Source organism: Asterias rubens, chromosome 14 (genome assembly GCF_902459465.1).
Source record: "Asterias rubens chromosome 14, eAstRub1.3, whole genome shotgun sequence".
In the NCBI taxonomy this organism is placed as follows: Eukaryota; Metazoa; Echinodermata; class Asteroidea; order Forcipulatida; family Asteriidae; genus Asterias; species Asterias rubens.
In genome coordinates, this window is record NC_047075.1 from 2,134,071 (window position 1) to 2,147,816 (window position 13,746).

The 13,746-nt window shown below is 40.4% G+C and overlaps 1 protein-coding gene across 3 annotated transcripts in view; it reads right to left on the reverse strand.

Moving 5' to 3' along the window:
• Positions 1-13,746, reverse strand: part of LOC117299307 — a 72,043-nt gene that overhangs the window by 37,618 nt on the left and 20,679 nt on the right. For all 3 annotated transcript variants that reach the window (XM_033782812.1, XM_033782811.1, XM_033782810.1), the window contains exon 3: positions 1,814-1,952. In XM_033782812.1, the coding sequence (XP_033638703.1) occupies positions 1,814-1,952 (139 nt within the window). The remainder of the gene's footprint in view (positions 1-1,813; positions 1,953-13,746) is intronic.

The window sequence follows — 13,746 nt, forward strand, 5'->3', positions numbered from 1 at the left end:
GCCTTTAATTTACAGAGGCTTGTAGTGGGATGTAAACACAATAAGGTAATGGGTCATCATGTTTTTTTGTGTTTCAGGGTTGTTTTTTTTTTTTGGGGGGGGGGATTAGGGTTTGGGGGAGAGGATAATCGCCAAGTCTAGAATAGGAAGCTGGGATAGCTTCAATTTACAGCAGCTTGTAGTTGGGAAATATAGACGTGATTAGGTAATGGGTTGTCATGAGGGGGGGGGGGTTTCGATTGAATTTAAGAGGGGTCAGTGTGTAATGAAGTGGGAGGGACATTAATTTTTTTTCTTCTCTCTAGCGCCCTTCTAATAACAAGATAGAATCTATTTAAAAGAAATCAGGGGGGTCGATTGATTTTAAGAGGGGGGTCAGTGTGTAATGAAGTGGGAGGGACAGATTATATTTGTTCACTCCATGGCCTTCTTAGTTCCCTTCTTATAACAAGATCTGGGGGGGGGGGGGTGATCGATTTTTAGAGACAGGACAAGGATGTCAGTCGGCATTATATTGTGAATGAGTCATGGGTGGTGGATGTTCAGGGTGAGTGGTCAAGAGAGGGCGCTGTTGCAAGAACTTTATCCAGCACATTTTTCAGGACTGCTCTTTTTTTTTTAATGATGGGGAATGTAAAGATGGACACATCTGAACATAAGAGGGGGCTATATATTTTGGCTCTGGAGTATTCTTCGGAAGGATGTCTCCTTGCAGATTTAGCGGGATTGACAATTTTTGGTTAAATGGGGGGAATGTAAAAGATAGGTATATCTGGACACAAGAGGGGGGGCTACATTTTTGCACAAGTGAGTTTTTTGGGGAGGATGTCATTGCAAAATTATTGCTCGCCAGTTAACTTTTGAAACTTTATACTACATGTACTGACCAAGCACGGGCCTGTATTCTTCATTTTTGAAAGGGCAAGGACACCAAGGTATTTTCTCAATTTTTGTTTCTACTGCCAGGGCATTTCAAGGTCACCAATGGGAGACTTTTTGAAAGCTCTGCCACTAGAGGGCAGCAGACCTACCAGGTAAGGGTGCACAACTCCTATAGCAAACAATGGTAAATGCTAAAAATTCAAAAATACTCAAAAAATATTTAGAAGTCTCTCAGCCTCTTGAAAATAAAATCAGATACATTGTCATACTGTACAACTAAACTTCAGATTTCTTCTCAATTTTTGGTAGGTCAGCATTTTGGATTTTTGCTAATTACCCTAAAAGAAACACTCCCAAAAACTCAAGCACACCGCTTGTTATCCTTGGGGAACTCGTGTCCAGTACGTCCTGTTCCAGAACAGTTTGGTTTATGCTGGCAATGTGTTATGCAAAACAAAATACAGTTTGGCTAAATCTAAAATACAAAATCAAAAACACGCAAAACACAAGGTATTTGCTGTCAGTGACCGTCACTCATGCTTCTCCAATTCCTAAGTTGTTGACATTACCTGGTGAAGAGCGCCCTCTCTTGGTGATTGGCAGATAGTCTAAAGTTTCCCATTAAATAACCAGGGGGGGGGGGCATGGAGGCAATCACCTTTAGTGCCTCTGTGAAGTATCAGGCCTGCAGTTCTGCCATCTGTTCCAAACCCGTTTCACTCAAACTATGGCAAGGAAACCAACCAATCAAAATTACTCTAACAGATTCTTCCCTACAGACTGACCAATCAGCTTACCTGTAGTTTAGCCAAGGGTAGGTCACAGTTCTGCAGTCTGTGACAAACTTTTTTTCACTAAACCATGCCAAGGAATCCGACCAATCACAATGACCGTAACAAAATCTTCCCTACAGACTGACCAATCAGCTTACCTGTAGTTTAGCCAAGGGTATGATGTCACAGTTCTGCGGTCTGTGCCAGACAGTTTTCTCCAGCATTTCATTGTAGTAGTAGAAGCGTTTCGTTTTCGCATCAAACAGCTCCCACCACTGGTTATTGTCACGTTTCTTTCTGTAATGATCAAGAAGAAATTGTGGAAAACGTCAATGACATTATAATTATTAAATCAACATACTACATCTTCATGTGAACAGCACATTTGTTTGAAGGAGAGCGCTCACTTTCGGAACCTTATGGTGACCAAGGACAAAACAAAAAAGGAAAGCGAAAGGACTCCATGTGGAGAATTCTACAGACTGGGGTGCTCCAAAAGACAATTTGTGTACCAAGTCTATGAAAAACTGTTAAGTGCAGGGAAAAAAGAAATAACACAAGAAAAAAGTGTCCTAGTGTCCTGCTTAAGAACACAAGCTTCAAGAACGGGACTCGAACCCACATGCTGCTGATTAGACACACCAGAGTTTGAGTCTGGTGCGCTTGACAGCTCACCCAACACAAGCCACATGTCTCAGCAGAGCTGCTTCAATTATTACTGCAATAGCCCCCTCTCTTGGTCACACACACCTAGTCCTGTTTTGGCCAATGCAATAAAACATATTGTTTCTCTGTGACAGCTGTCACAGTGTTGTTTACACACATGGTGTGAGTTACTTAAGAATGGAACTTTCTACATCTAATCAAAACACACATAAATTTCACTCATTCAAGAATAACTGATTGAAATGTACTGAGCAACTTCTGACCCACGGGCCACAATGCATTCAGACGAATAACCGACTCCTCCAAGCGCTGTCACAACTTGTAATTTAAAGTAATAAATTTAAAGCCAGGAACCCAACAATGTGAAGATGGCAAACTATTTAAATAAACAAGCACAGCCCCTGTGACAACCAAAATAAATTCCACTGGCATCATAGTGAATGTAACCACGAGTGAATTATGTGGGACAAATGCTTGGGTCATATCTGGGTCTAACCATTGACAAATTCATCACAAGACCACGAGATTATTAAAGGGAAAATACTGCTTTTAAATGGGAATCTTTAAATCGCAAAATCATTCTGCTAACCTGGAACATTAAAGGAACACGTTGCCTTGGATCGGTCGAGTTGGTCTTTCAAAAGCGTTTGTAACCGTTTGTTATAAAATGCATTGGTTAGAAAGATGTTTAAAAAGTAAAATACAATGATCCACACACATTTGCCTCGAAATTGCGTGGTTTCCTTTTACTTTGCGAACTAACACCTTCAGCCATTTATGGGAGTCAAAAAAAATGTTTACTCCCATATATGGCCAACCGTGTTTGTCGACGAGATAAGAGGAAAACCACGCAATTTCGAGTGATACTTGTGTGGATCATTATCTACTTTTAAAACATCTTTCTAACCAATATTTTATACAGTATTTTATAACAAACGGTTACATACGCTTTTCAAAGACCAACTCGACCGATCCAAGGCAACGTGTTCCTTTAAAAACAAATAATTCTGCACACCAGATACATGTACCTTAAGCAAAATATTTTTCCGATATATCTCTTCTGATAACTAGCCTTTAAGCGAAATATTTCTGCTTACCCGGAACCTTCAAGCAGAATATCTCTTCTGATAACTAGCCTTTAGCCAAATATTTCTGCTTACCCAGAATCTTAAGCAGAATATTTCTGCTTAAAATAACCCAACGTTTACAACCAGTTGCCAGCTTACATGTACATCATGTAGCTTAGTTGGGCGTTGCAGAGACTAATAAAATAATATGTCTGCTAAAAGCAGCTGAATGATTTTACACTGTGGACAATCAAAACCACGCTAAGCATCCCCACTACCCCCCGCCCCCCCCCCCCCCCTCCAGTCCCTGTCTCTCCTCTCACTTTCTGAGATGCCAATGTCCGACATTTCTGGCCTGCAAGGAATGTGGTAGTGGATGCTGTGGAGGAATCCTGCCCAACCAGCTCCAATGAAAACCCAATCATTTCCAGTAACTTTAAACCTATTTATACGATGACCTTGTGTCCTCCCACTGTATTCATTCAAGTCGTTGTCGCAAGCGTATTGGAATGATAACGCCTGTGACATATTTTTAAAGGGAAGATACGTTTGGAAATCACTCTTAAATTGAATTAATGACGTTTTCCTCTGCAAACATAAAATGTTTTTACTACTTGTTACTATGACAGTTGATACATAAACGCACTGCACTTACATCATTGTACATAGCAGTTAAAGGGAAGGTGCAGTATACAGTGGTACATCATGTACCTTTGGTAATCAAACTTTGGGCTCAATTGGTCATCAAAGTTGCAGGCAACTTTGGGCTCAATTGGTCATCAAAATTGCAGGAAAAAAAAAACAAAAAACAAAAAACACCCTTGTTGCACAAATTTGAAATCAGATGCCTAAAAAGGATTCTGGCCTGAAGTATTTTATTAATTGAGCGAGAAATTGTAACCTCTTTCTCAAAACTACATTCTACATGTTACTTCAGAGGAAGCCGTTTCTCACAATGTTTTATACTATCAACAGGTCTCCGTTGCTGGTTACTACATGTACAAAGTTTTTATGCTAACAATGTTTTTGAGTAATTATTGTACAGTGTCCAGTGCCTTTAAGCAAGCATCAGGATAAATAATATTATTTGGTTTTACCCATACACCAATAGGTTGAAGTACTGTACTTTCCCAAGTTATGTGAAGACGAAAAAAGTGGGGAAAAAAGGGGAAAAAAGTCCTTAAAATATCCTTTCAAAAGTGTTTTTCAGAAAGAAGTCCACCCTGACCAAGGTCGTAGGAAATCTCCTAATCAATCGACACCTCCTTACAACTCAACCTAGTCCCCCTTCCCCCTAACCCTCTGACCTTTTTAACATGCACGTCAATGAGGCAAAACCCTTTTCCCCTAGAGAGTCACATCGGAAATAATTGGACACGCACAGAATTTCTTCATCTTCTAAATACTTTCTGTCATGAGTCCCAATATCCTATTTTTATTATGGCAGGAATGGGAGTATCCTCAGAGGAGATCGGGGAACGATTTTGTCAAGCAATTTTGCATAAATAGCAAAATATTTACTACTACTACTAATAATAATATCAGTTCTTTTATTTTAGCGCTTTGTCACTCCTGACGGCGGGTGTCTTAAAGCACTAAGCATGTGTCTTATTTGAGGGGTGTATAATGTAAGTCAGAGAAAAGACAAGAAAAGCCTGCCAGTAAATTCACCTTAAAAAATTAAGTTCCTCACGTGTCGGGATTTATCATTCTCTACATACATTGTACAATGTACTTGCCCTTTAACTTCAATTAAGTTTATTGAACAATTTCAATGTTGCATCTCGTCAAGTACTTCCTGGATGGCCCACTGTAGGAAATCCTCAATTGACCTCCAGTGACCCCCTTTTCAGGCATTTCAGCAACAAGGTCAAATGTCATGAACATGTCTTATTGTGTAGATAAACCCTGCCAAGACTAGATTTGGTATTTTCTTAGTAGCTTAGGGTGCTCAGAGCACTATGTAATTTTCAATATGAATGAAAGAAAAAACACCCTTCACACGAAGGTGTGTGCATTGAGATAGTTGATTTCGGGACCTCAAGTTCTAAATCTGAGGTCTCGAAATCAAATTCGTGGAAAAAACTATGGCACTTCAGAGGGAGCCATTTCTCACAATGTTTTACACATTACCATCAACCTCTCCCCATTACTCGTCGCCAAGTAAGGTTTTATGCTAATAATTATTTTGAGTAATTACCAATAGTGTCCACTGCCTTTAATTTTTTACATACGAAAACCATGGATGCTCCAGATTTGTACAGTGGGGTTAACCAAAGATTACAAGACATCGTTCCACGTTACATGTACTCATGTTACACGTGTTACATGTACATTGTACTCCAGTTACATCAAACTCATGTTACAATGATAAGTTATATGTATACTATGCGCATGTACTCATGTTAAATGTGTACTCATATTAACAATTATGTACCCTTGTTACACACCCACGTACCTGTACTCTTTTTACATACACATTCATGTTACAGTGCTAATGTTACAAAATAAGGCCCACACTCTCCGCGCAGGGAGTCTAGTTTTTTTGGTTTGAAACTGTAACACGAGTGGGTATACATGTACATGAACGTGTAGCATTAACATGTAACGTGAGTATGAATAAATGTACATTTGCATGGGAATGTAACATGTACATGGGAATGTAACATGAGCAAATGTACATATGGACATTTGCTCATGTTACATTCCGATACGTATGTACATTTGCTCATGTTACATTTCCATGTAACTTTGCTCATGTTACATTTCCATGTACATTTGCTCATGTTACATTTCCACGTACATTTGCTCATGTTACATTCCCATACGTATACATTTGCTCATGTTACATTTCCATGTACATTTGCTCATGTTACATTTCCATATATGTACATTTACTGTATTCATACTCATGTTACATGTTAATGCTACACGTTCATATGTATACCCACTCATGTTACATGTACATGTACACATGTACGTTTACATGCACACTGTACTCAATTCGCATTGAGTGTACTCATGTTACATAGACAGTAAGGACAAACTGCAGGAGTGTTTCCCATGCGCCATGCTAGTCAAGGGCACTTAACGGATTGGTGTATAAAAGGTCAGGATACTTCTCCATTCAGTCAACTCGATGGCTAATTAAGACAAGTCCGAGCTATACAAGGTTTGACACTGCAATGCCAAATATTTTGTTTGACTGTATGACTGTATGATTACATAGACCATGTAATCTATGACATCACCTGTTTACAAAAGAGCCACAAAGCCTGCAGCCGATTTCGTGAAACGCTAGGATTAATCCTATCTCGAGTTAGGACAAGCAACATTGGAAAGTCTTAAAGTGGATGGATACTTTTTGAAGGGGCACCCAGGCCAAGACCAGGAGCAACAGAGGCAATGGCCATCAGGTAATTCCAGGCCTGCACCAGTCGGGGAGATATTTAGCAACATTTAACATGTCAGTGAAAAGGTTTTCATATAAATCAGAAAATTTCAAAAATTTGCATCAGAACATGGAAAGATCAGTTTTTTTTTAAGGGAACTCTCTGCATAACCAGAAAGAGTTTGCAGCTCCAGTAAGCCTGATCATACTTCCTGCGAATGCGAATGCGAATGCTAAGCGAATGTTGACGTTACAAATTTGCAACGAATAAATCGCAGCAGTTTAACTCTGTTCAATTTGCGAATATCATTGCGAAAGGGGAGTTGTGACAACAAATTCGCTTTGCATTCGCATGAAGTATGAACCGGGGTTTACACGTGATATATGGGCAAGGGAAGTGTTCAGCGAATGAGGAAATACATGATACATCCTCTAGAAACTACCAATATAAACAAGAGAACAACTACACAAAATGCATTATTAGGTGCGAAAGTGAAACCACAATGTGAGGGGGAAACCCATTATTATACAAGTAAAAAATACAGGCACATTGTATCAGTTTATAAATGTATTATTGAACAGAGCTCAAATTAAACACAAGCCAAGCGTACAATGTCTGCCTGCCGTGGTCTAGAAAACAAAACTTCTGATCGTGCACTGTGGGTTACTAAAAACTGTGCTAACTACATAGGTATACCTATAGATTTACGGTAACACCATGTGTGTATCTTATTGCCAGAGAACTGTCTTGCTTTATTCTACATGTACTACCGCGGAGTAGATGGGTGGGGTTCAGGAGACTACTCAGTTCTGAAAAAAAAACTGTCCTGTTTTTTAACTATTACCCGGAGCGGATGGTATAGAAAATAGGCTGGGACTACTACTTTAGCTTAAAGCCAGTGGACACTATTGGTAATTGTCAAAGACCAGTCTTCTCATCTGAGCACTGTATCTCAACATATGCATAAAATAACAAACCTTTGAAAATTTGAGCTCGGTCGGTCGTCGGAGTTGCGAGTTAACTATGAAAGAAAAAAGCACCCTTGTCACACGAAGTTGTGTGCTTTCAGATGCTTGATTTCGGGTTGTCAAATTCTAAACTTGAGGTTTTTAAATCACATTCGTGGAATATTACTTCTTTCTCAGTTGACCTCCACCCCTAACCGATACGTCAATAACACTCCCCTCCCCCCCCCAATATAATTATTCAATCAATCCCCATTACTGCCAGTTGACACCCCTCCCCCCCCCCCACCAAAATCCAAAAGTCAATAACTCCCCTCTTTTCACAGCTAACCTGTAGGCCAAATCAAAACTATTGAATCTCCATCACCGCCAGTTGACCCCCTCCCACCCCTCCGATCTAAACGTCAATATCCCCCTCCCTCTCTTCGCAGTTAACCGAGGGTGCAAATCCCTCCTCACTCTTCCTCACCCTCCCTCCGGCAATCCACGTCGCGTGGCATTCTTCCGCCCCTGACGATCTTAACGGATCTTAACAGTGAACAGGCCAAGAGGTGTGTCACATGATCAGATGGATTACTACATACACAGTGTCAGATGTGATACATTGCAAGCGACATCAACCGATTTAATAGTCGGCTATCCGCCTCACTTAAAGGAACACTACAGAATTGGTTTTGCTAACAAAACAGTTGCTGGCAGTATTAAGCACTTTAGGTAATCCACCACATAGGCCTACATAAACTGACAAACCTGTACAAGTCCAGGCCATCTGGGTCACGAGAAAATAGTAAAAACCGGTTACACTTTTTCCATGATATTTGTGCAAAAACAAAAAATGAATAAAGCGCTCACTGAGCGATAAACTCCAAACGCAAGGTTAAGTTCGTTATTTCTCATCAAATATGACATTTCAGGCAGAAATATTTCAAGGGATGTTTTCTACTATCATCATCATTACACCGTGTGACCGTGTAAGTTTGATGTAAATCTGTGATTTTTACGATTTTGTTTTCTTACCAATTCTGTAACGTTCCTTTAAAAGCGTTTCACAACGCCCCAATTTGTTCATCTTCTTCTTAAAGGGTACACAGTACACATGAGTACCTTTGGTGTTTCTTAATTGTTTGATTGTTTCACCCCTGTTTTGGCTTGTTTCTCCATACTGATATTTCAGACAAACAACTCATCTAGCTTGATCGCATCAGATGTGTTTGTCTAATTAATTAAACATGCATTCCATACGAAAAATAAATTCCTTGTACACGAGTACAGAACCTGATGAAGTATGACTACACACAACCAGAGATCGTCAGTGTCTAATTTTTCAGGAAAACCCGAAAGCCTGGAGAGAATCAACACTTGACTCTACTCACATGGCCTTAGCCGAGAATCGAACCAGGACCACGCTAATGAGAGCCGAGCACTTGAGCCACTCACCAAGAGAGCTCTAAAGAACAACCATGCTCTTATACATTGTACATGTACATAGCCCTAGCAGGGAATCAAACCAGGACAACAGTGTATAAAAATACAACAAAGTTTGTTCAATGTAAAAAAACAATCATCGTTTGAAATGAGGATGCCCTACATGTACTTCAGGGAAAAGAGCAATCAAAACTCAAGGCACAGTTCCTTCAGGAGGCAAACTCATCGTCGAGCCCTCTAATACACAGTTCCTTCAGGAGGCAAACTCATCGTCGAGCCCTCAAATACACAGTTCCTTCAGGAGGCAAACTCATCGTCGAACCCTCTAATACACAGTTCCTTCAGGAGGCAAACTCATCGTCGAACCCTCTAATACACAGTTCCTTCAGGAGGCAAACTCATCGTCGAGCCCTCTAATACACAGTTCCTTCAGGAGGCAAACTCATCGTCGAACCCTCTAATACACAGTTCCTTCAGGAGGCAAACTCATCGTCGAGCCCTCTAATACACAGTTCCTTCAGGAGGCAAACTCATCGTCGAACCCTCTAATACACAGTTCCTTCAGGAGGCAAACTCATCATCGAACCCTCTAATACACAGTTCCTTCAGGAGGCAAACTCATCGTCGAGCCCTCTAATACACAGTTCCTTCAGGAGGCAAACTCATCGTCGAACCCTCTAATACATATTCCAGAGAGCTTGCCTTTTTAAAGATATTAGATTGGAACATAGACAGTGTTCATGTTTGATCAACCATTTTACCTAGTTCATGAAAAAACAAACCTGAGGCAATTTAGCGAATGCGAATGCAAAGCAAATTTTGATGTCACAGCTCCGTTTTCACTGCGAATGTTTCGCAGGAGTCGGTTAAAGATGGAGAAAACACATCTCTGCAAGTATGAACTTCGTAAAGCAGTCAGCTTTCAGGCTAAATTTAAACCACGTTTTTCATCCTATTTAATAGACCATGTGAACCTTGTTTACAATAAGTGTGACCTTGTACATTCTTTGAGTATTCTGGCAGGCAAGATACTACACTGGTCCTATGGGAAAGTTGACATTTTGTGTCATACATATTTCCACATAAAACCAAGGTTGTGAAGTAAAAGCTGGTCAAGTTTTGAGATGCGCCCCCTTTCATCATATCAAAAGTTGATAAGAATTAGACAGTGCAATCTCCATAAAATATAAGATTTTATGTTTTCTTCCATTGAGCTATATACAAAGCATGCCTGCAGGAAGTCCAGGCTCTGTGTCTCTTTTGTATACATGTGATGTCACAGGTCACATCGTCAATACCTTTAATCATTTGTATTATTCATCAGAAATTACCGGCAAAATGTCAAACAACGAAAAACGATAATAAAGAGAGAGAAGGAACGATATTAGGGAGGGGAGACTCCCGAAGGAAATGACAAGTTCGGCGCCTTTACCCTCCTTGTATCATTAGTGGTCTGCAGATGGAATAAATCAGTAAATGATGTCGCTATATGGGTATTAAGTGAAGCGTAGGGACGGCAGACCTGCCAACATGTATTCAACTTGCAAACGAGGAGACTTTGTTTAACAATCGGGGAGATACACTGAATTTAGAAAACAACAGAATAGCAGGCCTGGATTTACAGTAAAATGTACACAAAGCCACAGAGGCTATTGCCTCTTGTTGCCCTGGTCTTGGCCTACTAGGGTTCAAGTCAAGAAGGGAGGGCAGAGCTGCAACCATGTACGTAACTTGAAAGCGAGGAGACTTCGTTTAACAATCAGGGAGACACACTGAATTTAGAAAACAACAGAATAGCAGGCCTGGATTTACAGTAAAATGTACACAAAGCCACATAGGCCATTGCCTCTGTTGCCCTGGTCTTGGCCTACATGTACTTGGGTTCAAGTCAAGAAGGGAGGGCAGAGCTCCCAACATGTATCTTGCAACCGAGAGATTTTGGACAACAATCAGGGGGATATTTGGAATTACACTAAACTGCACGCCTGGAATTACTCGAAGGCCATGGCCTCTGTTGCCCCTGATCTTTGCCTTCGTGCCCCATCAACAGTTTCCTATAGATATTATGGTTTACCTTCCTAGTATCATTATCTGCAGATGTAATAAACCAGTAAATGATGTGGCTGTATGGGTATCAAGTGAACCATAGGGACGGAAGAGCTGCCAACTTGCATCTTGCATCCGGTGAGATTTTGTACAGATATTTAGAATTATAAGATGTAAATTCAACAGAATAGCAGGCATGGATGTGGCCTCTGTTGCCCCGTGTCTTGGTCTTGGTGCCCCTTTAACAGTTTCCCGTAGAATTTAAGATTTTCCAATGGCCTGATACTTCACGGAGGCAACGATGGCGATTGCCTCTGCGCCCCTGGTCAATGCCTTTGTGCCCTTGAAATGCTCCAGTAAAAAATGCTCACAATTTCCTCATACACCTAGGGTGTCCTTTACCAAGGAGAAAATAAATGCCTTGGTGCACTTGCCCTTGCCCTTTCAAAAACGTGCAAACATTTGTTTAATGTTGTTTGTACCCTTTGCAAAATAAATCGGTAAATGATGTGTCTATATTGGGTATCAAGTAAAGCGTTGGGACGGCAGAGTGCCAACATGTAAGCAACTTGCAATCGGGAGATTTTGTATAAACAATCAAGGAGATACATTTGTACTTAGAGTATACTCAACAGATTAGTACATAGTACAGTGTAGGTCTGGAATACACAAAAGCCGCAGGCTGGATGGCTCCAGAATGCACATTGGGCATTCAAAACCAAAACAAACCAAATACAAAACATTCCGAAGTTCACTCAATTTCAATTTAGCATCCTTTGGCCAAACTTCAATATTTGTTATCCAGAATGCCCCAGTTTTTGAAAATCCTTGGGAGAACCCCGAGTCCTCTGATGAAAAACGGTTAAAGGTGACAGTCCTCAAAGGTGCTACATCACTTAAGACTTGCCCCTTTAAAAATCTATGCATCTTACATGCACTCTCATTCTTGATTTTGTCATCTTCTTGTGGATGTAAATCTATCGAAGTCAAAGCTTGAAGGATGCCACGCATGGGCAGGTCCCCTAATTGGTCATCTCTATGCACAGTGCATAAATGATGAGCATTGGCAAATTATCACAAGAGCATGTTGAGGAAGCCATTGGAAGGAGGCAAATTCCCACACCAACATCCACACAATTGCCTCGATATCAGTGTTCTCCAAATGCACAAGCTACATGTTGCGTGTTGGGACGATACGCACGGGATACGTGCTGATACCAACAATTTTCAGTCGATATGCACTAAGACAAATTATATGCACTAAGACAAGTTATATTTAAAAAATAAAAAAACGTCTTAGTGAGACGAAAAACTATTTTAGCAAGTAAAAACGTATTTTCGTGACAATGTTTTACTCATTTCTCAAAAACTACAGTACCTCAGCAAGTAATAATTTAAGGGAAGCCTTCTACTACCGTTATCTGTAAACTGTGAAAGTTAAATTAAAAATCTGGGGACATTGTGTTTTGTGTTACACAAAGTACCCAGACTCTTTAACACCAATAAAGACAGAGAAAGAGGGAAACAATGTTGAAACATTTCTCAATAAAGAGTGTTACATCGTCCATTCCAGTTGGTGTTCGTCTAGCCAGCTTCAGATTCCTTACATTCCTTTCTGAACTTTTTCAAAAGAAGACGTCTAATTGAAAACGATCGATCAAAAAACATGAGATGAGTTTACAGACCTCTACAAGAACATTCCCAGGTCCTGAGGGGGATTTTGATACATTGAAATGTCCGGTATAGATGGTGATAGGGTCCATACATGTAGTCTTGGTTTCAAGACCTTAGCATGGATCAATTCCAACAACCGAATGCGTCACTATCTATCATTGGTACAGTTCGCACCGACTTGATCAATTCTCCAGAAGACAATCAGCGCATACTGATCGAAACGTCGAGTTGAAACCAACGGTTCTTTTCAGAACCACCCCAACTCATTTAAAGATTATCATTACATGGTGTTACCACAAACCTTTATGGATCCATTCAAACAACAGAGGGCGTAACTACATGTATCCTTGATTCGATTTCCAGCTTTCATAAAGGCAGTCAACAACCGAAATGAATTTAAAACAAAAAGCGCACCCTCAGATGGGTGATCACATTACATTTAAAGATTGCAACGCCTTGAACCAAGACTAGGATCTGTGGTGTTTTGTACACACAAGAGGGCAAATGGCACCCGAGGCAAGGCCGACATTGCCATCTGACCCCAAGTGTATTGTGTTATTTAAAAAGTACATAAACCTCAATAGACCCATAAACCTGGTGATAGGATAGGGTCCATAGTCTTGGTTCCAAGACCTTAGCATGGATCAATTCCAACAACCGAATGCGTCACTATCTACATGTATCGTTCGTACAGTTCGCACAGACTGGATCAATTCTCCAGAAGACGATCAGCGCATACTGATCGAAACGTCGGGTTGAAACCAACGGTTCTTTTCAGAACCACCCCAACATATTTAGAGATCATCATTACATGTACATGTACATGGTGTGAGCACAAACCTTACTATATGGATCA